Source organism: Motacilla alba, chromosome 3 (assembly GCF_015832195.1).
Source record: "Motacilla alba alba isolate MOTALB_02 chromosome 3, Motacilla_alba_V1.0_pri, whole genome shotgun sequence".
Classification (NCBI taxonomy): Eukaryota; Metazoa; Chordata; class Aves; order Passeriformes; family Motacillidae; genus Motacilla; species Motacilla alba.
In genome coordinates this window covers 55,530,496-55,557,993 of record NC_052018.1, presented here as the reverse complement: position 1 = coordinate 55,557,993, position 27,498 = coordinate 55,530,496, and the positions used below count along the sequence as shown (strand labels likewise).

The 27,498-nt window shown below is 38.7% G+C and overlaps 1 protein-coding gene across 3 annotated transcripts in view; it reads left to right on the top strand.

Annotated features, from left to right (window-relative positions):
* The window catches only part of STX7 (syntaxin 7), a 31,693-nt gene extending 8,612 nt beyond the window's left edge, over positions 1-23,081 (top strand). For all 3 annotated transcript variants that reach the window (XM_038132002.1, XM_038132004.1, XM_038132003.1), the window contains 8 exons: positions 12,448-12,517; positions 13,999-14,089; positions 15,717-15,854; positions 16,507-16,559; positions 17,223-17,313; positions 17,966-18,038; positions 19,021-19,103; positions 21,684-23,081. In XM_038132002.1, the coding sequence (XP_037987930.1) occupies positions 12,448-12,517; positions 13,999-14,089; positions 15,717-15,854; positions 16,507-16,559; positions 17,223-17,313; positions 17,966-18,038; positions 19,021-19,103; positions 21,684-21,776 (692 nt within the window). In that variant the 3' untranslated portion in view covers positions 21,777-23,081. The remainder of the gene's footprint in view (positions 1-12,447; positions 12,518-13,998; positions 14,090-15,716; positions 15,855-16,506; positions 16,560-17,222; positions 17,314-17,965; positions 18,039-19,020; positions 19,104-21,683) is intronic.
* The last annotated feature ends 4,417 nt before the right edge of the window (positions 23,082-27,498 follow it).

Here is a 27,498-nt window from a genome sequence, read left to right as displayed (position 1 = left end):
AGTCGTCAACACATTTTAATTCCTCTTGGTTAACCTGGGATGTGTAGATACTCTGGTTTTCTGAGTGAGATTAATAGAGGAAGTGAATTTAATTTGAGATCACCAGGCTACTTCAGGAGGTACCATAAAACTAGTTCACACTTCTGCTGACATGCAAGCAAATTGGGGATACTACTACAGAGATGGAGATGAGATACAGATTATTTGAAAAGAAACTGGCCCTTCGAGCTACAAGCTGGCCCTTTAACTTGTTGGAGAAATACAGAACTTCCTATATTAGATAACATTGTGCAGCCAAGATTTCGTAATACAGCAGAGTTTATAGGAAGTAGCATGGGTGAGGACAACAATCTTTAACATTTCTTCAAAGTTGAATTATTACATCATCACCTTCCAAGTAATAAAATGGATCTGTTTCGAGATAAAACACATATATTAAGTACCTCACTCGTAATGCATGGGCAGGATGCTGCTGTTGTATTAATACTCTTTCCTAGTTCATCTAGCCCACTGTTACTGATTGGCTAGGAAAGCTCCTCTCTGTGCTGGTTTAACACACTGCTTCAATAATTGTATCATTTGCAAGGTAGTATTCTTTTTGGTTTGGGTTAATGGGAGGACCTACACTTGTGTTTGGTAACATCTTGGTTAGCCTTTTAACTTTAAAGAACAGATTCTTTTTATCTGTTGATGCAGTCATGCTGTTGATTGTTTTGTTGAAGGTGTGTTGAGAGCTATAAATTGCTTCTGCCTTGTACAAACCTTTGTTTAACTACTGCAATAAATGCTATCTGTACTGGACTGTTTGAGTTTCTTTGGAGGAGAGCGTGTTGGTGAGTCCCTTTTAGGACCTTAAGTTTGAAATTGAGCTAGCCAATGGGAAACAGCATATGCTGCTGTCTGTACTGTGAGTTCTCTTACACCTGCCTGTGTTTGAGATCCCCAACCCCAGAGCATTCTGTGTATAGAAGCTTCTCTCAGCTGTTCTTTAGAGAAGAATGTGCTTTGTTTCACTTTTCCAGCATTTCTGCAGAAATAAGTGTGTATAACATCACTTAACAACAACTGGAGAACAGTCTGCTTTGCTCAGCCTGAAACTCACGTTTTATCAGTGACATCTCTGAGCTGGGATTTAGGGAACTAGTCGATAGGGTATTTATCTATTACTTTTGTCACAACTGTTTCACTGAGAAGCTGGAGTTGCAAAACTTAAGGCTTCTCTTGACATCCAAAGAGAGTGGCAGGCCTCAGGCAGGAGAGGGAAAGTCAGGCTCTCAGACCCACTCTTGGAGTTTTAGAGTATCCATGTGACTCTGAGCAGTGCTCTGAAGTCTGGGGAGTCTGAATCACATGTGCTCAAATGAGCTGCTGAACTTCGGTGAGGTCAGCAGTGCCTGCAAGCCATGTCTCGCTGGTTTGGTTTCGGGTCTGTATTAACAGTGATGAGAAGCAGATCTGCAAACAGCTAAGGGAATTTCAGATTCAAATAATAAAGCCAAAGAAGTGTATAATGAGTTAGATTTGGATAGCTGCTAAATTTCTGTCTTACTAGGACACAACTGGTAGTTAAGGTTTGATGGTCTGTCTGGATCCTAGTCTAAAGTAACTGTAATTCTCATTTCAGGCCTATATTATAAATATAATTCTGTTTATAAAATCCAGGTGACCTACATTTCATGCTTTAAAAGTCCAGTGCATTTGAAGGTGGTCGAGGTTTGTGCCCAGCTTTCTGAATATGAAGAACAAGAATAGGGAGGAGAGAATATGTGGAAGAAGATATGTAGGATGTAAAGCTCCAACCTGTCTGGCCTTTGCAGATAGAGAACCTATTATCAAGGTAGTTTAATCAGTTTGCTGAAGGAGCAGTTGTTCTAGAACAGGATTTCACAGGTAGCACTCTTACCTATTTGGCAGCTTAATGGCAGTGCTATTAACTTGAGACAAATCTAAATGCCTCCCTTCAATATTTCCTCATGTCTACAGCAACTGGATAGACGAGGAATGAGTGTGATGCACCCACACAAGATGAGCTATTAAAATATATTTCTCTGTGACATAACAAATTCTGCCTGCTTACAAAACTGTATAAAACTGTATTTCTACCAGGAATATTCATCTACCCTACTGGGATATGCCTGGGAGGATGAGCACATGTGATTGTTTTTTTCCTTTTTTTTCTTTTTTTTTTTTTCCCCTCCCTCTCTTTTGGAAGGGCATACAGTTGTATAGATCTTATCTTCCAACAAGTGGACAGATGAAAGTAGATTAAATGAAACAAACAAAAAGCCTAATTTAAAGACTTTAAAATATGTAACTTTCAGACTTCTCACAAGTGAAGATGAGGGGGAGCAGTTCTTTGAAATCTGACCATTTCCTGCATTTTAAAGAACTGATTCTCTTTGTGTGGCTGAAAGAGGGTAAGCATTTTATTTAAAAAGATGTTCCCAAGAGGTAGAAAAATGGGAGCTGCATTCCTCTACAGGAACAACTTCACCGTTATAAATGTAGGAAGGATACAGTTAGAGGAGTAGGTGCCTCTTCTCCTCACATGGAAAGATTTGACTCATGTCTCTGACAGGAATGGTGCAAGAAGTAGCCAGCCATTCTTCCCCACCCCATACAATAACTCTGCCATGTATGGGTCACTGAGGAAGCAGGCTAGTATGCCTTTGTTTTGCTTTGTAGTTAATATTTTATTTGTAGCTACCAAATACGTTACTTGGTGCGGTCCATGAAGAAAAACTAGCATGGTTCAGGCTAGATTTCTAACTATCAAGTCTCCACTGGCATCTTGAGCAGGGCTTTGGAGCTGCCCATTTAGAAGCAGTTTAGAATGCTGCCTTTTGCTTGGGAAACAGAACAAAGCCCGATATTGGTAAAATATACCCTGTCTTTGGGTTTCAAAACACTTCTTTTAAAGCACTTTTTTTTTTTTTGTTTGCAAACAGTAATCAAGCTAGAGAACCTACATTATCTGTAGTAATGGATTCATATTCCTTCCCTACCAAACCCTTCCTTCATTTCCCAACTCCTCCAGGTAGTGTCAGCATTTTGTACAGAGTTGGTTGCGAAGCCAGTAAGAATGGCATAATCTAGCCTTGCTCAGTATTGGCATGGTAGGTCACTGATAAAGTATTTGCTTGTTCATTCACACTGAAGATCAGCCCAGCTCAACAAACACATTTTCTGCATGCTGCAAGGTAATAAAAATTAAAATGAAATTCAGTAGCCACAATCCACATATGGTTGGAGGGGGTCTGGCTGACTTTGATAGATACTTTCTCATAGGGACTTCTGCTTTCTTCTGATGTTCTTTGCTGTTTGTTAAGGCAGCACATATAGAGCGCATTCCTGGAAGGTCAGCCTAAGCCAGCAGAGATCCCTCTGTCATGTGATACCTGTCCTGTGACAACAACTTCATTCAATTTCTTTTGTATCTCAAGTTTTGTATAAGCTGCTATTCTCACTGAATGTTGTTAAGACGGGAGTTAAATTAGATCAATCATATGACTTTGCCTGTAACTTTATCTGACTGTAGAAAATAATAAATGTAGATTAAACCCTGAAAAATATTAACACTTTCAACGGATGCCTTTATGTTGTGGTTTAAGCCCAAAAGGTAGTTAAAATGTTCTGCTAAAAAGGCTGAAACCTTCACAAAAATCTGTATCTGTCACTATGTTTGAGACATCAGCAGGTTCACATGATTACTCTTGGCTAAAGAAGAACAACACAGATGGGTACATGAAAAGTAAATGAGATCACTGAAGTGTTGAAATCATAGCCTGTATGAAAAGAAAATTCTGTTTTGTCTATATATAAAAAGTGTGGTTTTGTACAGGTGTGGTTCTAAAGAAAATAGCCTCCCAGTAGAGCTTGTTGAGGCTTCTAAAAGTGGTATTGTCAGAAATTTCCAATTAGCTGCAGTCAACCAGATTAAACTTTGTGGGAACATACCAGCTGAAACAATTTTTATATTATTATTGTTGCTGTTGTCCAGAAGGTTTCTTGGATATAGAGTGAAGTTTCTATAAAACCTGGAAAAGGCTGGTTATTTAGGGATTTTAGGAACCATTATATCCTTCCACATTTCATTTTGTGGACTTCTTCCAAGGCTGAGGAATCGAGGAGAAAGTTAGCTAATTTGAGTATTTCTAAATGCTTGTCTTTGCAATAAGGTGAAGTTATGAAGCTCACAGTTCTTGTAGAAATAAATTATTTCTCAAAATAGAAATAGAAAACCTTAAGCCTGAATAATTTCCGTGCAGTTCTTAAAGGTTTTTTTCTATGTAAAATAGCATATACATTCAAGAAAGCATGCCTCACAGATTTGTCTGAATCTGGGAAATTTAAAATATTTTACTGTGTTTTGTCTTGTCTTTGTCTTATTTGGATGACATTGCACAAGAGGGGCAGGGATTTATTTATGCTAGCAGCAGAATAGACTGAAAAAATGGGTCTTCCATGTATGCCCCTGCACAGTTTATGTCAATATATGCAGAAAAGGGAGTGTTTTTCCTTGACTGATGCTGAATTGCATTACAGTTATTATAAGCAGCAAGGTGGCCAATGAAGACATCCACAATTTTATTGCAACTGTTGCTTTTGTTGATGGAGCAGAGGAGAAGGGATATGGTCAGAGTTCTCATGCTTCTTCCTGGCTCTAGAGAGTTGTATTTCAGATCCTCTCTAAGGTACTTAAAATGCCCGTGGTAGCTCAATTTTGTTGGATTTTCCTCCTTGTGGACAGGAAATTCCATAGCAGCTTGATTATACAGAGAGCCCTCTATCAAATCTCCTATAAAACTGCCATGCTGGGGGCTGGACACCTCTCAGGGCTTAGAATAAACCCAGGTCAGTGATGGATTGTGAGTGACCCCGCAGTAGCAGCTACTTCCTTTGTTGGCCAGTCTGTGGTGTGTTGTGTCTCCTTCCATCTCAGCTCCTGAGGTGGCTGCAGTAATGACCTGGCCTCTTAAAAACCAGACTTCCTTCATGAAAGTGGGTTGGGTTATGGTGTTCGTGCAGCTACTGTTTACTGCGGAACTATGCTTCATTTTCATAATTTAATAAGCTACTGGTATTCTTTAGAGAAATGCTCAAACTTCTGGGTTTCAGGAAGTTATCAGGGACATTTTAGGATAAGAATATAAAGGGATTGATTTAATGACTTACCTTGGCGGAGCTGTAATAATTGATTGCATGATCAGTTATTGTGCTCTTTAACAATGTGTGCTTAGTGTGTTTCTATGCCCACATTAGAAGAACAGCCAATCCCCCCGCTTCACTCTGTCCTTGGAAGACCATTATAGATGGGAGTACACTAGAATGAAATAATTACAACAGCACTGAAAAAAATGAGAGCAGATCCTGAACTTGAGGCATTGTTGCTGGTGTTCCTGGTCGCTCTAGGGCATGGTTCTATTTAGAAATGCCAGAAGCTGTAACAAAATATAAAGAAAAGGTTACAAGTCTGGATTTTTTCCCACTAGTCCAAGCATACTAAGTCTTTATTCCTTAGAGCTCAAGGGACAATCTTCAGGCCCATCCTCATTTTATTTTCCCCTTCCCACACATGGATCAGTTACTGTTTTTCTGTGCTGATGCAGTCTCCTGTTTTAGAATAATCAATATTACACACTGAGTTAAGGCAGAATAAAGCAAATTACTTAAAACCAAATTACTGAAGTTTTTGATTTCAATTAGGTGAGTTCCTGGGGATGCTTTTCAGTGTAAGCTGGTCTCTTTTGACTGGTGTCCTGGATTTGATTCCTTTGAGAAACTGTCTCTCTTGTTTAGAGTAGGGCTAGGAAGACAGCACTGTGGCATTGTGATTTATGTAAAATTTGAGGGAGTGAACTAGATTAATAGCTTTAACGAGGGTTTTACACATAAGACTTACATCTGATGAAGATACTGCAACTAAGTCAGAATCACTGAGTCATATAAAGGCTTGGGTTGGAAGGGACATTAGAGATCATCTAGTTTCAACTCCCAGCCATGTGCAGGGATGCTACCCCCTGTATCATATTGCTCATAGCCCCATCCAACCTGGTTGTGAAGATTTCCAGAGATGGTGCATCCATAGCTTCTCTGAGCAACCTCTTCCAGGGCCTCATCACCCTCACAGTAGAGAATTTTTTTCCTAAACGTATTCTCTTTCAGATTGAAGCCATTTCTCCTTGTCCAGTCACTAGGTGCCCTTGTAAAAGGTGTCTCTCTTAATTTTCCTTGATCCAGGAATGTTTTCTGCAGCATCTCTTTATCTTTAGTCAAGTACCCTTAGCTGAAGTGCAGAAGGAAAACACATTGAATTGGATTTTAATAAATTGAGGAAGTTTGTTGTCCCCAGGCAAAAGCAGTTTGAACTGGTGTAATTTTAACAAATAATTCTTTTGTTCCGATAACCTGCTCTGAAGGGACTCTGAAGTTTATTGGATTCCACACAAATTAATCTGTAACTGGATGTGCTGTTTGTTGACTCACTTGTTCAGCTGGAAAGAAGTAGAAGATTTCTTCATAGTTACCCAGCCGGTCGCAGCACATATGAGGTATTTGACAAAGCATTTCTGCAAGGTGACTGTGCTGGTGCTGTAGTCACTGCTTGTTTGCCTTATGAAGCCATAGTTGGAGAATAAGGCTCACATGGAGCAAATAAAATGTTGCATTAGGTGTACACAAAGGAACACTTTGCTGATTCTGTTTATTCTCCTTGGGCTCAGGAATAAGGAAAGTAACTGAAAAGCAATGTCTTTAAATACCTGTTGTTGTTTTAGCCCTGTGAACCTCAGACAGTTACTAAAACCCTGTCTGTCACTTTTTAAGTATAGGATGGTGACATAGGTGGGACCATTACAATTAACTTTCAGGAGGAGCTGTTCTGCTCCTTCTTCCTGTGAGGTCCGAATCCTTGCTGTTTTGTAAGGCAGGTTTCACTGTGCTTGCTCTTCCTGCTTGTCTGGTTCTTGTCCTCTGCAGTGCAGTGCCTTGGTGTTTGCTGCTCGTGTTGCTGTTGGTGTTTCTTTCATGCACACCCAGTGAGTGCCACATTTGCTTTGGAAGCATTAGAACATAGCTTTATGAAACTGGGCAATGTGGTGGATCTGGCTGAAGGAATCTGAAGGAAACAGCTGCTGGATGGCTATAGAGCAGTTTTGTGTGATCCAAGTAAGAAGTGAAGTTACTGCAGTGGGGTAATAAGCCGCACTCATTAAACATATTTGCCCTCAGTTTCATGCTTCTATATTGAGATATATTTTTTTAGAACTCTCAGGATTACGTTGTTGATACATGTCATTCTCCACCTTGTAAAGCTGCAACAAGCTTGGTCATGGCCACTTGGGGTTTTAAAGTTTGGTTTTCCAAATGTGAAATAGAACAGAGTTTAAGGTAGGAAGACAGCTGATTGTGGGTACCTTGAGAAAGCTTCTCGTGTAACTGGAGTTGCTGGTAAATATTTCAAAGTAAGACCATCCTCAGTTTCCTTTGGCTAATGCTGTAGATGAACATCAGTAACAGTGTTTGGACACTTCTCAGCTCTGCCAGAGAAGGTAGGTGACTTCCACTCTGTTCTTCATTTCCATTCTTTTAGTTGATGCATTGCCTTTCAAACATTAGGATTTTACTGAAGGATTTGGGTGGGGATATTTTTTGCCTTTTCTACTGCAGCAATGCTGTGGTGTTACACCTTGTACAGTGATTACTAATTCACAGTTTGGAATTAAGATTATTTGCACCCATGATATTACAGGAAAGAAGTTGTTTGCATTTCGGTCTTCATTGCATTAATTTATTTGTGCCTGTATTTTAATTTTAAAATTTCCTATGCCACCTTTTAAATGTTCTGATTTCAAGGACCAGAACCATCAGTTATGTCAACATGGATTTACTTGTAGTAATGAAACAGCTTTGCAAATCTGGCTGAAAAACAAGACAAGATGAGGAGGAAGGAGAGGAAGCTTTCTTCTTTGCTTGCCAGCCTAAAGCAAGGGTAGTTGTGCGATCCAATATGTGAAACATGGTTTTATTTATGAAAAAAAATTGTATGTATTACAGATCAGTCAGGAACATGTTTCTCAAGTACTCCTACCTGTTAAACATTGTAAATATTTCCACTCCAACTATCTCTACTTCTGTGACTCTTGTAGAGAAAAGGTGGTCTTTAATATCAGGGTACCACTTTCCTTTTTATGTTCTCCTTTACTAGAGGAAGAGCTTTCCACTGACTAGAAATGGAATCACTGTTTGGCTTAGTAAAAATAATCATGAACTGACTCTTGAATAATTTTCTCTGTAGGAATTCAGGTTAGGTCTTAATTGTTTCTCTGGCTCATCATTAACCACGTCTGACCTGTTTCTGAGCATGTGACCAGCCTTAGAGAAGCTGAGTAGCTTTTATCAGCTAATAGTTGTGTATTGTGACATCTAGATCAGGAATGCTGCAAAGAAATGAAAAGTCTTCTTAATGCTCTGGTATTGTTTCTTTCTAAGACAAGACTAGTTTTCAGGTGAAAAAAATGGGATTCCTTTGCATGCAAGACAGCAGTTCCTTGGGAAAAAAATACATTTTGCTTGCAATGCTGTCATGTACCTTGCTTCCTGCTCTGCTCAGTTTCCAAAGTGGACTTGCTTTCTTGTATTGTCAGCCCTCAGCTGGCAAGGTGCTTTTCCTGCCAGTGCAGTGTGAGCCCTGACAGAGCTGTTGATTTCCATTCTATGCAAACATCTTCCCTGATGTGCAGTGTGAAGTGGCTGCAGGAGTTTACAGGCTGTTGCCATACGCCGGTGACTTTGGTAAAGAACGCCTGCATGTGCACGTGGTGTGTGCCCTTGTGCAGCTCCTGAGCAAAGTCCAGCAGCCACCTATGTATGCCAAGGAGCCTAAGTGCTCACGTGAGCCAGTGTCTGACTTCGCACTGAAATGAATTAAAATCATGCACAAGATCCAGTCAGTCTCTGTGACAGGATTGGTAATGTCCAGGACAGGAGGGACCTTTAGATTACTCCTGTCTTTAGGAACTCTTTGGGATGTTTGAAGAATTGGGAAACTCGGGAAGGGAAAACCATGAAGAGTAAAGTAGCCTAGGAACCTGTCAAAGCTGTGCTGTGATCTTGGGTCCCTGACTGTTACCAGTATGTTTGAAGTGCAGTGCTAGGGCTTTGTGAGCTAGGCCTAAGCCTTTGGCTCTCTGGGACACTTGAGTATTACTGAGGGGACCAGAGCAGATGTTGTGTGCTGTGATCTGCCAGCCTGAACTCCCTACACAGGGCTGAAAAGCTGGCTAAATGAAGGAAGGAGGCAGTACCCTTATAAATACAACCATTAGCAGTGAAATCAGCAGTGAATTCCTAAATTTCACTGTTTTCCAAAGAGTAATTGGAGTTTTTCAGCAGTTTTGCTCTCAATTGCCTGCTTGGTTCTTCTCCCTGCTCATTTCACAAATGGAGCAGTGGAAGGAGCAAGCAGAGATATTTCTGCAGTCTAACCTTTAGTAGGAGATGCTAAGGCTTTCCTGCTTTTCCCTTGAGGAAAGGAAGGGATATTGTCCTGTGATCTAAGAAGTTGCAAAGCTAGTTCTTGCTTTTAATCAGATTCTGTGAGACCTGTGTGCGCATGTGAGGGAAGAAGACCCTTTCCCTCTGTGATCCCCATGGTAATATCTTTAATCCTGTTAAAAAATTTTGTTCATGAAACCATCACTATAAACTGCATGTCTATATTTTAGGTGGCTTTGTGATTACCTCTATAATATTATATCAAATATTTGAATGAGAAGTAGCTACAGTGGGAAATCAGTAAAAACAAGCCAAACCAAAAGAGTTATAAGACTATAAAGAATGTATTTTTTAGTCTGTATACACGCCAACATATTTATATTAATACAACGGAGTACAAAGACTGTATTTCTTTAACTCATCAACCTGTAGGTATATACTGTAAATAAAGATTTCAGGAAAGTCAGCTTCTCCACTTCCTTTGTTATACTGGTCCTACCAATTTGTTTTTGGCTTTTTTATGAAGCATCTTCTGGAGTGCTGCTGAAGGCTATTGGCCAAAATTTACTTTTTCTGCTCTGTCTTTTTTTTCTATTTACTTACTTGAATAAGCATTTTCATTTTCCTATGTGGTATACTTCATATAAAGAAATAATGTAATTTTTTCAATAATACCCATTATTGTGAAAGGTTAAGGTGGAAAATACTGAATTACAGAAAGCATAGGAAAAAAGTGCTATTATTTCAGTCCTTGGGATTTTTTTTTCTAATTTTTCCTTTTGTGGTTTGAAGTCCTATTAGAAATTTACTATTTTTATGCATACTTACAGACTTCATGGTAAAATGTGTTTTAATTTTATGTTAAGTTTTTGACTCACAAGACCTGAACTGCCACGAACTCTGCCTCTGGAATTGTATGTCTGACCAATTTTGCAGTGCGGGCCTTTAATTTTCTCTCAATTATCTACTTGTGTTCAGCTTTAGAAGTAGGATAAATACGCAGGTAGCTTGGAATGCGAATATTTTAAGTATAGGCCATGTTTCAGGGAATTCTTTTTTAAAACACAAACCTGCATGTTCTTCCCTTGCAGTTAAATAATGCACTTCTAGGTGGCGCTAGGACACACCGAAACTTCTGTCTGCTTTGGTTTCCTTCTCACTCTCCCTGAAGTACACACGAGTAACCGCGGCCCTCGGCTCTGGAGCCGGAAGGCAGAGCGCCTTGGAAAAGATACTCTTTTGGTTTTCTTTTTAGTCTCCCTTTAAAAAATACGAATAACGAGCCCCTCGGCTCTGGAGTCAGAAGGGAGAGAGCCTTGGAACAAATACAGGATAATCAGTGTTCAGTTTTATAGATATTAAAACCCCATGTTCTTGAAGGTAACACCAGCCGGTTATCTTTTTGTTTGTTTTAAAACAATGCATTACACTGGCCATAAAAAAGAAGCTTAATTACCCCGAGCTCGTGTTAATCAGTGTGTGCGAGCAGCTGCAGCTGCCCAGAAGTGCAGGCAGGCGGACACTGCCTCGCCGAGCAGGCAGGAGGCAGGGAAGGGCTGGTCTTTAGTAGCCAAAATCAAAACTCTTCGTTCATGTTTTGCTGTTTTTCAGCTCAGCTAAAATAAAAGCGGCATGAAACCCATCTTACACTGTTATTCCCCAGAGGAATTCTGTTAGTAGTTTATGCCATTTAGTTATCTCAAAAACACTTGCCTTAAGTATTTGATTTTTTTCCTCATGTAAATCTAACTTTCCCATTTTGATGTATTCATTTCCAGGGTGTGCACACAAAATATTGGCTATAGCAGTTGTCAGCATTGGGATGTTTTGTAAAGTAGTGTAGATATTCCAGTATCATCTATACAACATTCACTGGAGATTTGTTATGAAGCAGAGATCAAAATTAATATTATTAATAAAAATGCTTTAAGGAATTGCAGTTTTATCTAACTGGTTAAGATAACTCATAGCTTATTTTCTTATCTTACCTGAAGTTCTGTTTCCTACAGATCACTTCTATAGTGAATAGAAAAGTACTCTCTTTTTTTAATATGTTTTTCTTCCTTATATAGAGTTGTCACTTACTGCATTTTTAACTGTGTTTAGAAAAAAAATAGATCGTGAGCTAATGAAGTGAGGATCCCATATAATATCGTACCATATCTGTCTGTGTGGTACACCAGGCTGCCTGGGGAGAGCCACAGAAATACAGAGAAACTATAAGTTTTGCAGTGTGAAAAATTACCGATCCTTTAAGTTTCTGTCCATTTTTTCCCTTGCTTTCTCACATGTCAGTAAAATATATTAGGCTGAAAACAAGGCTCAGAAAATATGTCGCTTCTTGCAGTTCAAAACTAATATGTTTAATGAAATATGCTTTAAAATCACTGGCAGTTTGTATCCCAGATTTAAAAATATAAGATTCTTAAAATTGCAATTTAAACCTGGACACATTAATTTTATTTCCTTTTTAATGTACTGTTAACCCATGAATGCTTTATTGCTGTCTCTTTGTTGATGCATGGATTCTGAAATATTTGTGTAAGATAATGTTATAGAAGTCTTCCATATGGTTTTCCAAAGTTATATATATAAAATGAACCAGAATAAGAATGGTGCTGTTTATTTTAAAAAAAAGTAATAAAACCTCTGATTTAGACTTACCGTAATGAAATCATTGACTAATCTTTAAATTGCCTGTTTCTACCTGAAGCTTTTAATACATTCCTATCCTTCATAAGAAACCTCAGGTTTTGTCTTTGACATGGCAAAAATCATTCAGTAGTTGTTCTGGGACTTACAAATGGGATCTCTGTAGTAGGTTGAAAAAGTCCTGCATATCCATTTCTGTCAATTTATTTATATGGCTTTAGAACTGTCAAGCAAAAATGCATTAAACTGAATAGCAATTGTCTCTGCCCCATTGAAATTTTTCTTCCTCTTCACAAACAGCTGCTGAAATACAAAGAATACTCCATCAGCTTGGAACACCACAGGACACGCCTGAGTTGAGGCAACAGCTGTGAGTACTTCACATCATAACACTTCATTTCATTGCATCGTAAACAATCTCCTCTTAGGTGATGAGGTGGATTTCTGTTAGAGTGCTTGATTTCCCTGTGAAAGGTGAGCACAGAGAAAGATTTCAAACTTAGATGTTGAGATGTGCTTTCTAAAAGTAGGGTAGACTGTAAACTCGATTCAGCTGATTTGCCCATGCACATTGCCTGCAGTATCACTGCTCAAAAACATACTCCCACACCCCTCCACTCCAGTCAATGCTTCCAATCTGCTTGTAGAAGTGTCACCGGGTAATGAATATATTGGAGTGGGTTTTTGGTGAGGTGGAATACTGGGAGAGGAAGGGAAATGTTGTTCTTAGCAATGAAAGCTACAGTAAGGGGTGACATTATAGAATAAATACCTAACAGAAATAGCAACATAGCAGAAGTGAAATCAGACCCCAAGGCAGACGCTCTGCTGGAGTTCAGTCACCTAAAGGTGGACTTTCTCTAATATGCCTCTAGGAGAGACTGCAGCTGCTCTCTGCTTCTCTGCATGGTCTAATGAACCAGTATGATTTTTTCATTAAACTCCTTTACCACATTAATCTCAGCATCACAAATGCACATAAACAACATGTGCTCATCCTGGCATTTTTTTTTGTGTGTTTCATGCTTTGCTGTGGCCATTGACTAGTAGGAGGAGGTGTGCGTTGGACCAAAGTTGTGATGTTCATTTTGGTGAACAGCCAAATTTCTTCATAATAGCCTGAGTTCAGGGCCCATAACATTAGCCAGGTAAAATCGACAGGGGATATTCTACCGGAGACTGAGAAAAGGTGAAGAGCAACATACATACACAGTTAGTGCACTGACCCAACAAGATCTAGACATAAATTCACACCTAAACAGCACAGAAACTGTTGTTAAGGACACACTTCAGATGCTTATTGGGACAATTTATGTATATATAGTAAACTTGCTTGAGTTTTTAGAACTCTTTCAGTTGTCTGAATATTTGGCCTTTCCAAGAGTTATTTGATTATTTTAAATATTGATGCTGATGGCTTGATAATAGCTTTCCAGATAAAACCTTTTTGTACAGACTGGGTGAGCAAGATGCCAAAGCAGGTAAAGAATGAGTTGCTTCAGAAAAAAATAAAAGTGAATATTGGTAAAGGATTGTGTGATAATATCAGAAGTATATTTATGTATTCATAATGACTACAAATGTATTACTGCACATGAATAAAAAAGAGGAAACCCAAGGGCAAAAAAAAAAGTGAGTAATTATTAATTATGCTGTCACACTACAGAATACACCTTCTTCAACACCTGTCTTGCCTGGAATCCATGATTTCATGCCTTTACAGTGAAGAGCAGAATAAAGATGACTTTGTGTGCTTCAGAGAAGCTTTTAGTACTGATGTTTTTTTGAGAATCAGTGAAATTCTGCAAAGTAAACTGATGGTCTCTAATGAAAATTTGTATTTGGTTTTAGGCAACAGAAGCAGCAATACACCAACCAACTTGCCAAAGAAACTGACAAATACATTAAAGAGTTTGGATCTTTGCCTGCAACAAGTGAACAGGTATAAAACCAAAAAGCATGGCTTGTTTGACTAATATGTTGGCTCATGTCAAGTATTTGAGCCACTTCAGTTCTTTATTCCTGTTTTCAAAGCACTGTTTAGTTAGTTAGTCAACACATTTGCACAATGCGGGAATACACTAAAATGTAAGAATATTTTGTTGCCGTCCAGACTTGTCCCAAACTTGTTTTATGTATCAGGAATGAAGTAGTGTGACTGAAGTAGTGGGAATCAAGGCAATGTGCTGTGCCTTTCTGCTTTTTCAGGTAGCTGGACACTTTGTAATCCATTGCAGCGATGCTGTATCCGACCCTGCCAGCACTCTGACTGCTTCCAGGGTCAAGGAATTGTGTGCCAAAACACTGTTCACGCACTGTCTGAATAATTTGATTATCACAGTATGTCTGTTCTGCATCACTCAGATCAGCATATGCTATGTCTTGTCACAGGCTTTTCCTTTCTCAAGAGGACTAGACAGGAGCTGTTACTAAATCAACCTTCCTTCTGAGGTGTGTAAAATCTTTCAGTCAGAAACATGTGAAGTGGCTGTTGTGGTTATCACACTCCTGTCTGCCCTCTTGTGGTTTCTTATCCTAGCAAAATCTGTCACTTAAATAAGGAAGAACAGGATCCTAGAAAACATGGATTCAGGTTATTGTCACTTAAACAACTAGTCTGGTCTGTGGGTAGTTACTAAGGACCCTTTGGGAAAGTGAATGGTCTTGAAACACGGAGTTCAAATGGCAGGCCATGATCCATGTGTGCTCATCCTGTCAAGCTGTAAACTTCCAACAGCAGTGTTAGAACTTGATCTTGGTACATAACCTCTGGTTCAGCCAAAGTATCTTTAGTTTGTAGGCTTGTTTTTTTTTTCTGTTTGCTTATCTTGGAGTTGAAAAGTTCACAGTGAAATGTTTTACAGTTTAATTTTACCCTTTTATCAAACTTATTTCTTAATTAAATGCATAAGTAGAATACTCGTGAATGGCAAATGACAACCTTTCAGAAAATTGTAAGGGTTAATGAATGCACATATTTAGGAAAATAGGATGGAGGCTCTCCTGAGTGCCCAATATTCCCCTTCCTCTCACTACATCTTAAAAAAAACCTGAAAGGTTAGAACAAGTATTTCTGGATCTGCTCTAAAGCACTTAAGGGGGTATGTGAACCCACTGCTGGATTCAGTTCAATGTGTATTTCCAGCATTTATGTAAAATACATGTTAAGTGCTCTGTTCTTTCTTTTCTGCACCCTTCCTCCCCTTTATATTTGGTCACCTCTGCATATTTTAGCATTCCTGGTGTCAAAATATTTCACACCAAAGCAGATGATTTTACAGTCAGTGGATAATGAGGAAGGTAGAAGCTTTCTTATCACTGCTCATTTCCAGCTGTTAAATGAAAATAAATACATTGATTTCTTCTTTAAATGCATTCATTTGTGTGGTTATATTATCCCAGAAGGAAAGAAGGTTTGTCCATGGAATTGCAAATGGTTTTGTTGACAGCCTTCCCTTACATCAATTTAGAAGAAAGGATATATATGCCTTGGTATTTAGCAGACTGGGAATAGTAAAGTCTTGAAAAGGCTGAGCTCCTTTGACTTGGTAAAACTTTTTCTCCTACAGCGTCAAAGAAAAATACAGAAAGACCGTCTTGTGGGAGAGTTCACCACAGCACTAACAAATTTCCAAAGACTCCAAAGGCAAGCTGCTGAGAAGGAAAAAGACTTTGTAGCCAGAGTAAGAGCCAGCTCAAGGGTGTCTGTAAGTATCAGAAAATGTGCCACTATATTCTTTACATTGGTGTTATTGGTGTTCTGTGTCAGATTTGCCTCCACAGTGCTACTTGGCTTATAGCTGAGTCTAAATGCTGCAGAACATGTGCTATATGATTTTATAGTAAAGGCTGCATTAAGTGGTAATAACCTCCCTGGACAACTGTTACTTTTTCCTTTCCTTTGTCACACAAAGGAATGAACTGCCCCTGTGTCCATGCTGTAATCTTGCAAAAGCAACTTTAGTAGATTCTCAAATGCTTTTGCTCTACCTTTACATATCAACAGATTTTTTTCCTTTGGGGAGGAGTGACTTGCCAGATTTCATTGGAGTATTAAGGTGGAGAAGTGCTGAGTAACTTCAGATCTTCCTTGTTAGTATATCAATTTTGCCTTTTCACTCTGTGCCAAATACACATTCTATACTTGTAAGTTGTAGCAGGCAGTTACTGAGCTGAATGCTTTTGCTTGTATTTCAGCCTTATGCATGCATAAAGCAAAATCAGGATGAGAACGTGTTGAATCATGTTTCAGTTTGACTTACTAGAAACCTCCCCAGATTGACTCCTTATGGAAATGCTGCCAGTGCTCTTTTCAGGGCTGTAATGTTTTATTTATATTTTTAAACACTGATCATGTAGGGTGGGGCTCCAGAAGATAACTACAAAGAAGGAACACTTGTCTCTTGGGACAGGTAGGTTGAATCACTTAATATGCCTTATCCTAGCTCAGAATAATGAACAGCCTGCAGGGAAGCAAGCTGACCATGATTTTTTTGGTGTTTAACATAAAGAAGATACTTTGATGGCATATATGGGGAGAAAAAGAAGCAGTTCACATAATGTCCCTCCTTTTTTTTTCTGATGCTTCAGCTGCAACCATGTCCTTAAGCTCCCCTAAGCTGCATTTGGATTTTCTGGGACCCAAACTTAGGAAAGAAGACTCCAACTTGAATAAAGTAAAGCTTTTGTGATAAGGGCCTAGTGTTTACTGGGAACTCCCATTACTTCCATATTCTTCAAGAACTGTTTCTTAGTCTCAGATTCTTTTTTGTTGCTCAGATAGATGTAAACTCTGTAGTTGATAATTCAGAAGGAACTTTGACTTTTATTCATACTTAGAATTTCCAGTCAGTGCTCTGTGCAGCACTGCTCCAGCAGCTCTGCCACACCACAGCTGTGATGGTTATACCATTTCTGTTAGCCAGGGACAGGCAAGGGTAAAACCACACATTTATTGACTGATAATGTAAAATGTGCTATGTACCTAACTGTAGTTTTATCTTTCTAAATAATTTCTCATTGTGTTTGTTCAATTCTGCATGGGTTTTGGTTTTTTGGGTTTTTTTGTCTGATAGTCAACCACAAGCACAAGTGCAAGATGAAGAAATTACAGAAGATGACCTCCGTCTTATTGAGGAGAGGGAATCTTCCATTAGGCAGCTTGAAGTAAGTACAAGTGGTTTTACAGCAGAACATGTTTTTGATATTCCAAAGAAATAGCATTTTTAAAGGAACATGAGCATTAATTGGTGGCATGAATCTTGAGCAGTTTGGATTTGTCTGTGGGTGTGGTTTTTCCCTTCAAAACTGCAAATATTACCTTTAGATGTGAAATGTACATTTGAAATCTACTGTATGAAAGCCATGGTTTGATATACTGTGTTTAACTTCAGTGGTTCTGCTGTGGAATAAGAATGCTTATGTGATTGCAAGAAAAGACACATACAATTTTTTCCAATATGGTCATATTATAGAACTATTTTAAACAGTGAATATAAATGTAGGAAAATTATACTTCTCATCACACGTCTTCCCAATGTATTGTTCATCATGTTCATATTTAATGGATTTTTTTGAGCATTTCTTGAAATACAGAGATTTTCTATTTCATTGAAACTCTTTTAAGTAAGGGCTTCATTAACTCGGTCTCAAAGTACAATAAAAACTCTCAAAATAAGCACATTAAGGATTTTTTTTTCATCCTGTAGTATAAGGAGTCATGGATGCACATCCTGGAGAAGAAGGAACAGTATTTATATCTAAATAATGCACATAGATGCTAAAATGTGTGATGTACATTAATGATTTCATTTTGCAGGCTGATATTATGGACATCAATGAAATTTTCAAAGATCTAGGAATGATGATACATGAACAAGGTGATGTGATAGGTAAGTCCAATTCAAATATTACCTGAAATTTTTTTATTCACTTTCTCTGGCGAGCTGCAGTGTAGAACTTCCTTTTGTTCAAAAAATTCCTCTGATGGCACTATCAATGCTACAGCAAATCAGATACAACCTAATAATGGGTAGACTGGCTGAGATGACTGGGAATACAGTAAGGAAGAGTGCTTAAAATCTAGTTTAAAACGTGTAATTTTTCATGTGTATAAAATGTCTTTAAAGTAGTTTATAGAACTGTTTGTACATAAAATTGGAGCTTATGTGGGACATTTTACTGTATTTGTTAATGGATCTAAGTGTGCAGATTCAGCAGAGAGTCATGCTTTGCCTTTCATGCAAACAGGTTTATTGTTTTTACAAAATGTGATTGGCAAATCCATTTTCTGCATCAACTGCTAAGCCACGCTCTTGTCTATGTCCAGAATATATCTTCAGGGCTTTTTTTATCACCTTGACCCATAATCAGTTTGTGTTTTTCTACTGAAAAAAATACAATCTGAGTCAATATGATAGAACACCAAACTAGAATCATGCCTCTGGGGTATTGGGTTCATTGCCTCTGTTTCATAAACCTTAGGACTTCTTTTAATCTGAGCAGAGAGTAGTCAGTAGCAAGTTGGAGGACAAGTAAAAGGTAATTTAATTTTTTTTAATGAAAAAAGAAAGGTAGAAGTACTGAATACTTCTGCTTTGGTTGGTATTGAAGTTTTAGCCCTGCATGCAGAACAGGAGAGCTGTTACCTGACATGGGTTCAGCCAATTATTGCCGAGGCAGTTCTGGAATGAGCTCAGGCATAAGCGTAAGATGGGTCAAGCTTTCATAATACAAGGTACACTGATGAATACTGATGAAGACACCAGCATTTTGGGGCAGCTATTTATATGCTCTCAAGTATATTTCAGCATTCCAAACCTTTGTCTGGGTTATGACTTACCAAAATTTACCATCTTTCTTTTCAAAACAAAGACAGCATAGAAGCCAATGTGGAAAATGCAGATGTACATGTGCAGCAAGCAAACCAGCAGCTGTCAAGAGCAGCGAACTACCAGGTAATGCCAGTTGTGTGAAACTGCCCTGCAGCAGTCCTGACTTACACTTTCTTATGCACTTCAGATTTTGCCTAGCAAGTTCCTCAAGGCTTGAAGTCTCAAAGGTTTATGTTAGACTACAATGGAATTTCTAGGTCAATACAAAATAAGTCAGTGACTTCTGAAAGCTTTGGGTATCCTGTGAGACTGTTTCCAGTCAGACTGTTTCAGTATCTTCTGAGATTGTATGGGAGCACCTGGAGTTACACCTTTACTTAAATCAAACAAACAAAAATCCCAAAACCAACAAAAAAACCCACAGACTCCGCTTACACAAACAGACTCCTACTTTTATAATTCAAGACATTAAAGGTTCCTGTATATGGGAGAGCAAGCCTTTGGAGACCACTGGAGGAGTAGGGAAGATAGGCAGGAAGATAGGCAGGAAAATCTTCTGAAGATGTGGCCAGTTAGTACCAATTTTTGCTGCCTAAAATATTCCTAAAGCTGTATATATCCAGCTTTTTTAACTTGCTACTTTGATACTAAAACCGTATTTCTAACTGTCAAACTTTTTTGAAAAGACCTTTAATACCTTAAAATGCCATTTCTTTATAACATTTTTGGAACTTATTAGAAATAATCGTATTAGTAATAAATCTTCCCCTTTAAGTTACAGTTAGTCCTTAGACTTTTTTTTTTTGAAATCCTCTTATGTGTGTTAGTAGTAGCTAGGGCAGTAAATGAGTGACAGAATGTCTGAAAGACTGCCTGCTGATGTCAGAAGTAGGAGAGGGCGCATCCTTGAACTGTATTCTCAGTGGGACTAACTGTCACATTAAGTATGTTTGATGACTCCTATTTTGATACTTAAAACATTCAGGAAAAAAAATACTAGCAGCCAAAAATTTCATTGTAAGGTATAAGTTTTCTGGTTGAAATTTAAAATGAAAAGCTTTGTGATTTATTTTGAGGAGGAAAGGATCTTCCTTTCTCAAAGGAAGGTTATCAAGACTTGACAAGCTTCTGTTCAGTGGGTCTTGCAGGAGCACCAAACACTGCAGAGTTGCTCTGTGTTTGGATGAAAGGACTGTGCAGTTTGCTTTGGATTTGAACTTTCCTTTGTGGAAAACTTATCCTTGTTCCAAGGTGCTGAAAAATTTCAGCAACTATTGTATCTGGCCTGACCCCCTCAAGGAAGTGTTAGAAGCCCAGGTGTGCTGGGAGGGATAAGGCTGTTGATACTGCTACAGCTCCTGCTTGTGGTTGGATGAGCTCTGTATCACTCATCTGCTCTGTGGAGTGCATTGACACAGCACAGCAATATGGGCAAAGCCAGGCTGCTTCAGCACTTGTAGAAAGGATGATCTTTCTACAAGTAAGTTTGCCATGCCTTGCTTAAGTAGCATTACAGGGGAAATGTTTGACTTCAATACATTTCTTGTAAGAGGGTGGTCAGCAGGATGCAGAAGGAAGAGATTGTGAGTGTAAGGAGATAATGGACACAGGAGGAAGGTACTCCATCAAGCTGATTGAGTTCTAGCAAATAAAACAATGAAATGAAGAAATCTTAGCCTGATGGTGGGAGAAGTGGCAATGAGACAATAAAACTAAAAGAAGAGAATTGTTATGAAATGTGGTGGTCTGGCTATTACTGGTTAGAGAACTGACAGCTTCTGTGAAGAACTGACACAGATGTTGTTCTTCAGAGACAAAAATTTAAAAAACCCCAAAACATCAAAACCACCCAGGCAGAAGAACTTTTGCCAAGTACACCACAGACTGGCTTTACTTCTGGGACTATGGCCTAGAATCCCAAGATCTGAGTTGTTATTCCTTGGCTATTAGCAAGAGCCCAAGAAAACCATTTTCTTCCGTCCTGTGAAACAAACCTTCAGATTCTATACCCTTCAGGTAAAGGATGAAGACTGCTGCTGGTCTTGAGTGCTTTGGTATCTCAAGATATAGACCTGTATGGGAAATGTGAAAGTTCTAAACATGCTCATAATTTGGACCTTATTGTAGTGATATCTATTTAAGTGGTTCTCTAATCATGTCTCTTTGGTTTGTTTTTGTTTGTTTTTCTTTAAGAGCAAGTTCTACCTAAGAAACTTGGCAAAAACACCTTTAAAATAACTGTGAACAGATACACAGCAGCCCAGAATTGTAGTCAGTTGTTCCCTTCTGTATATACACTAATAGTCTTTTTTTTTCCTAGCAGACCATTTCTGCTTTCTCTGTTGTGCAACTGATTGTCCATTTTCCTCTCTATGCTGTCACCTGTGCTCATGTTACTTTCCCCAGAGTTCTAATTACATCCATTATTTACATTACTGTGTTTTCTTTAATTTATTATGTGTACCAGAAGATACTACTGAAATAATTCTGTTGAATAATATAGCCATAAAGTAATGTAGATAGGTTTGTTTGTTTTTTTTTTTTCCTTAAACATCTTTAGATGTCTTGACCATCTTTATATGTAAGGACACGATTTAGTTAGAATGCACAAGTAGTAGGACCATAAAAGCATCTGAATAGTTTTCTGCTGTTTTAATGTGGTAACAGTTTTCAATCAACTTTTTTTTTTTTCTCTTTTGCCAGCAAAGATCCCGAAAGAAGATGTGCATACTCATTATTATACTTGCTGTTGGAGCATTGCTTCTTGGAGTCATCATATGGTTCATGGCAAGATAAGTCTCTGGAGAAAGCTTTGTAATTTGTATTTAAACTAGGAAATTCATAGTCATGGTTTGCTCATTGTGAAGCTGAGTAAAATAGTGGTTCTGTACTTCATCACACTTTTTTTATAAGACTTCTTGTTTTAACCTTAGAAATAATGTTTTCAGTACTGCCATCAGTATAGCTGCCTGGCTCTCAGATGGGTGCTGATTTACCAGAAAAAAACAGACAAGATCATAAACTGTTCCGTTAACTTAAACATGAAACATTGTAAGGTTTAGGGGGCTAATCAAAGTAATGATAACTTGTGTTGACAGGGTGGGTAATTATCTTTTGGGGTATTGCTAAATGTTGCTGCCAAAACAAACTTCTGAATTGTTACTTGAGGCAACAAATTCACATCTCAGAATTTATTTTTAAGTTAGAAATATATTTCTTCTTTCCTTTCCATCACATTCACCTATCCATTTGATATGGATGGTTCAAACATAAAACGTAGGTTGCTGAAGTTGATGTGATCTCTCTTTTATACCTGAAGCCTGTGAATTAAACCTTCAGTTTGCTTGAAATCTTTTAAATGTTCCATTTATCTCTATATCTGGCATCAAGTATGGTTATGTCTGGAAGCCTCCTGGAAGGATAGGGAGGTTGAATGATGTAGTTATGTGAATTTTTTGTTCCAGTCCTTGCATTAAGAAATACTGTGTTTTGTTGCACACATCTGGTATCTTGCATCTGAAGTGTGCATGAGTGCATTTGGTTAGACAAAAATATGCTCTAGTCTGTGACTTCATAGACTTACTGGGAAGAATAGAAATTCCCAACTTCCTAGCTGCACTTGAATGTCACTGTTCTGAAACTGCTGTGATTTAGTTTCCATGAACAGGTGCAAAGTTGTATGTGATGTCTTTCACACAGCTTAAGAAAAGAAGTTCAATTCCAAGTTCAACACTGGTATTTGAAATTAAGTTAAAATCAGTTGAACTGACTTAAAGCATTTAAAAAGTTTGATGCTTATAGCCTTTAAAATGACATTTTTTCCTATTGTGCCATTTTGTACTAATATATTAAAAATGTAAAACCACTTTTTTGCCAATTAATCTATTTGCCTTTTTACTTAATCTTGATGAACTAATCTGAAAAGTGTACAGATAAAAATGTCACTTAATCTGTATTTTATAAAGTTCTTCCATACCAGAATGATAGAGAATACACTGTGTACATGGTGAGCTATGAAATATTATTTGGGAAGAATCGATAAGTGTGAGCATAAATGAATTGTAACCATGCAACCAAAATAAAGGTCTTTTAAAGAGTGCACTTTTCTAGTAGTTTTTTTTGTTTTTTCCAAAATCTGTCTTTAAAAGCACAGCTGTTGTCTTTGCCTTTATGTGAATGATTGAAACTTCTCTGAACAACTCCAGAGAATTTTAGCTCAGCTGGTGAGGTGGCCCCAGGGACCCTCTGTTCCTGTACTGTACTTTGCATTGTTAATGAAAATACTCCTGGATCTTGCATTCCCAGCTAGTGATGCTAATGCCCTGGGATTTTTGGTTTCAGACTACACTAGTCTAAACTAGAAAGCAGTCAGCATTTAGCAGGGTAGCTTTCTTACCAGTGAAATGTCTAAAACTGACTTTGGAAATTTCCTGGCTTTAAAGTTTAACAAACTCTTTGCACTACTGCAAACAGGCAGAAGGATGACCTAATCCTATTTGCCCAGGAGAATCTTCTCCTTGTTGCAATACCTCATATCTGCCTCTGTCAGTGACTGATTCCATTGACATGCTGAGGAATGAAAACAGCTCTTTGGCAACAGAACTTCACCACTGACTCCTGACAGATCAGAAATTCTGTCTATGCTTGATACTTGTTACATTGCATTTGTTCTTCTTGTTTGGTTTTCTAATATAAGCATTCTCTACTAAAATGCATACCATCTTGAAGAATATTGTTCTTAGCAAGAGATGGTATATTTACCATCTTGTTTGATTGTTTACCTTATAAAGGGATGAATACCCTCTTTACTGAGTTTGTCCAGTAGTGACTGCAAGGTGGGATAGCCAGTACATAAAAGCTTCCACTATGAGGAGCTGGTGAGAATTAGGCTGGGGCAACAGCACCAAATAACTTGGGAATTCTGCAAGTTTCACATTTGCATTTCCCAAACCCCTGCTGCAACCTGCCGTCTCTGCTCTTCTGTGTCTGATTTGTGTGCATGTCTTTATTTCCCACATGGAATTATCTCTTTGTTTTCAGAGTCATGTGCCTGTTCAGCTGCTCTCTGGTGTTAGTGGTTGGGGCACTCTGAGGGAGACGAGTGCTGCTGAGAGTCCTGTGGGTGCCTTGCTTGTTTTCATTCATGATTTCTTGAAATAAAACCCTGCTTGTGGTGTGGGAGTGCTTCCCCCACATGCTCTCAAATGAAAGAATTCTTCCTTGAATACTATGGAGGTGGGATATTTGAGCCCTTTACCTCTGGATGAGACAAAGGGCCAGTTCTCAGAAGTCACAGGGATGGTTCTGGCAGGTATGGTGGCTGCTGCTGCTGCTGCCACCCCAGGGGCTGGTGGAGAGGTCAGTGCTGGAATGTTTACACACAAGCTGCTGTACTTGTTGGAGAGACCAGCCTGCAAGGCCCTAATTGCACATTAAGGATCTTAGTGCTGCTAGTTTTCAAACTTGATTAGGCAGAAACAAAGTGCTGGGAGGGGTTGTATTTAGAGTGTCCATGTTGGGGGGCATAAATACTCCTTGCTAAGCTGCTCTTAATGGAGCTTCTCTCTTCTTTCCCTCCCCTACATGCATACACTCTTAAATGTATGAAATGCAGCTTCCAAGTATTTAAAGGAAGCTTTGAAATCTATTAAGAACCCAATAAAACATCTGGGTGTAACCTGTATGAGTCAATGTTTTTAGAACAAAGATTTTGGCTGTTCTGAATTATCCATCAATATCTGTCAGATTAGGAAGGCCAAAAAATGCAATCAAAGCACCCTTCATTTTACTGAAGGAACCTGCTAAGAATAGTTCCTTTGTAGTTATCTTAACCACACACCAGGGGTGCTTTTCTGTTCTTTCTTACTTTTTCAAAGGAATGAAAATCACAGGGGCACACAGCTTTTTAAAGATTTTTTTTTTTCTTTTTCCCTGCACCCTTTTAAATTGTTTTGGTAATCAGCAGGGTATGCAATACTAATACCAAGCTCACTTCGTACCTAGGAGCTTTCTTAAGTCACCCACCCACACATTGTGTGTGTATTGTCAGCAAATATGTTTGGTATCAGAGGGGTGTGCTAGATTTTTGGATATCGGTAGTTTGAAACCATGAAAAAAAGGAGTAAGGGGTCTAAAGGTGGGGGGAGGGAGAGAATGACATGATCTGTTAGTGAAGTTGAACCAACACCCTTGTAGTTGATCACTGGCTTGGGACGTTTCAAGCACTGTGGTGTTGGGTATCACATGTGAAAGAAATTACTTGCTTGGCTTTTGTTTAATTCTGATTGAACCTCGTTGATGATTTCAAGAGCACAAGTGAGAGAGGAAAGTGCAGAGATCTCCTTGCTGCTAGGTATCAACAGTTGAGGACTTTCTGTTTCTTATGGTACCTGTGGTGCAAAGTGGTGCTTAAGTGGGTACCACACAGCTTTCCCTTTCAGTTTGCAATTAAGTCCAGAGCTCTCACCCAAAGCTGTTGTGGAGTGAGGACTAATTATCCTCTGATGAGGTGCCCACCTGCAGAGCCATTCTAGATGCTCTTGCAATATAAGTGTTGCAAGAATAAATATCTTAAAGCAATCAGCTTCCAGGCATCTTTGTCCTTGTAGGGTCTCTGAGGGGGCCCCGATGCTACAGAAGTTTCTGTAGCTCAAGAATGCAGATAACAAAGCATTTACTTAGCTTTGTGTATCCTGATACGTGATATCCGTCTATGATAAAGGGAGTTGTGTTTGTGTAATACTAAAGAACTCCACAAATCCAGGAATAACCAGAAAAGTTAGCAAAATCTTCAACTTTTAGAGGCAGAGAGCAACAAATGATGCTGTAACTTGCTTCTTAACTCATTCTCAACTTTTCCTGTTGGCTGTATTGAATGTCTAGTGTTGAGCACAGCTGTAGTGATTTGGTTTGCTCCTATCCCAAGTATCGCTATTTCAAATATCAGAAAGGTATGCAGGAAGGGGAATGCATGAGAGTTGTGGGTATGGTACAGGTACAGAGGAGTGCCACAAAATGGCTGGAGCACCTCTTTTCTGAGGTCTGAGAGAGTTGAGTTTGTTCAGCCTGGAGAAGAGTCCATGGAAACTTAATTGTGGCTTTCCTGTACTTGAAGAAGTCCTCCAGGAGAACTGGAGAGGGACTTTTTACAAGGGTGTGTAGTGATAGGACAAGGGGGAATGGTTTTAAAATGAAAGTGGGTAGGTTTAGATTAGATATAAGGAAGAAATTATTTACAATAAGGGTGGTGAAATGCTGGCATAGGTTGCCCAGAATGGTTGTGGATGACCCAGCCCTGGAAGGATTCAAGACCAGGCTGAACTGGGCTCTGAGTAACCTAATCTAGTTGAAGATGTCACTGCGCATTTCAGGAGGGCTGGACTAGGTAACTTTTAAAGAGTCCTTCCAATCCAAACTATTCTATGATTCTGCATTTGCAAGAATATCCTAAAGAAGAAATATTCAGTGTAAGTGTCTGCTCTTTAATAGTCATATCTCGGTATATAAACACAACACTTCTTTTCTACTGCTGATAAAATATATTTTTCTGTTTTAAGACAAAAATAACCTAGATTAAAATGCTTGCTTGGTAGCATAATAAAAATAATAATTTTGAAGCTTTTTGTTTTTATTACTGTCACATTTCAAAATTTGCCTTGCATATTTTAAAAAATGTAACAGGGGAAAAGTAAAAATAAGCACAAAGAAAATTGGAAGTCACTAGCAGCACATTTCACCCCTCATTCCTCCTTCAAGATTCATTCTGAACTGAGTTGTAATTGTGTTTTTCCTTTATTTAATGTTTATGCAGAAAATGTTTGGTCTTTGGCAGTACAATTTAAGTCTGAAGAGATAATAAGGGTGGGAAGGAGTAGACACACTGCATAATCCAGGCAGTATAAATGATAATCCACCTTCCCACCTTTACTCATAAAAGCTGCTGGAGCTCACTGTAGCTGCCGAGTGTGATCTTAGAAGGAAGGACTCCAAGACCCACAGGGAATTCCTCAGCAACAGCTTCAGCTGCTCCCAAGTTCTGTGGGCTGGATGGACCTTTATCTAAAGGCGGTAAGCAGGGACAAGGAGAAGATCTTTTCTCCTCTAAAGGAGAACATCAGCCAGCAACCTGGGGAGAGGCTAGATAAATGTACTCCTTGCCATCTGCACCATGTTTGCTCCCTTCCCACCCATCCCCTCTCCCCTCTCATAGACACAGATATTCTCAATGCAGAGGGAACTGAAACCCCAAAATCGGGTCCTTCGTATCTTCAAGAACTTCTCTGTCACGGTATTACTGCAATAGGGAGATGCCTCATTGTCTAATATTCTGTTCTCTAACAGCTTTTCTTCAATTAGATAAAGAATAACTATTACCTTGGAGATTAGCCACTGTATTGTCAGGGAGAACTAGGCTGAAGAATTATGGGGGATCAGAAATGCTCATTAAAAAGTAGATTTATACTGTCTTTGTAAGATGACAAAAACAAGTTGAGGCTTTCTTATCATGTATCAGCCATAG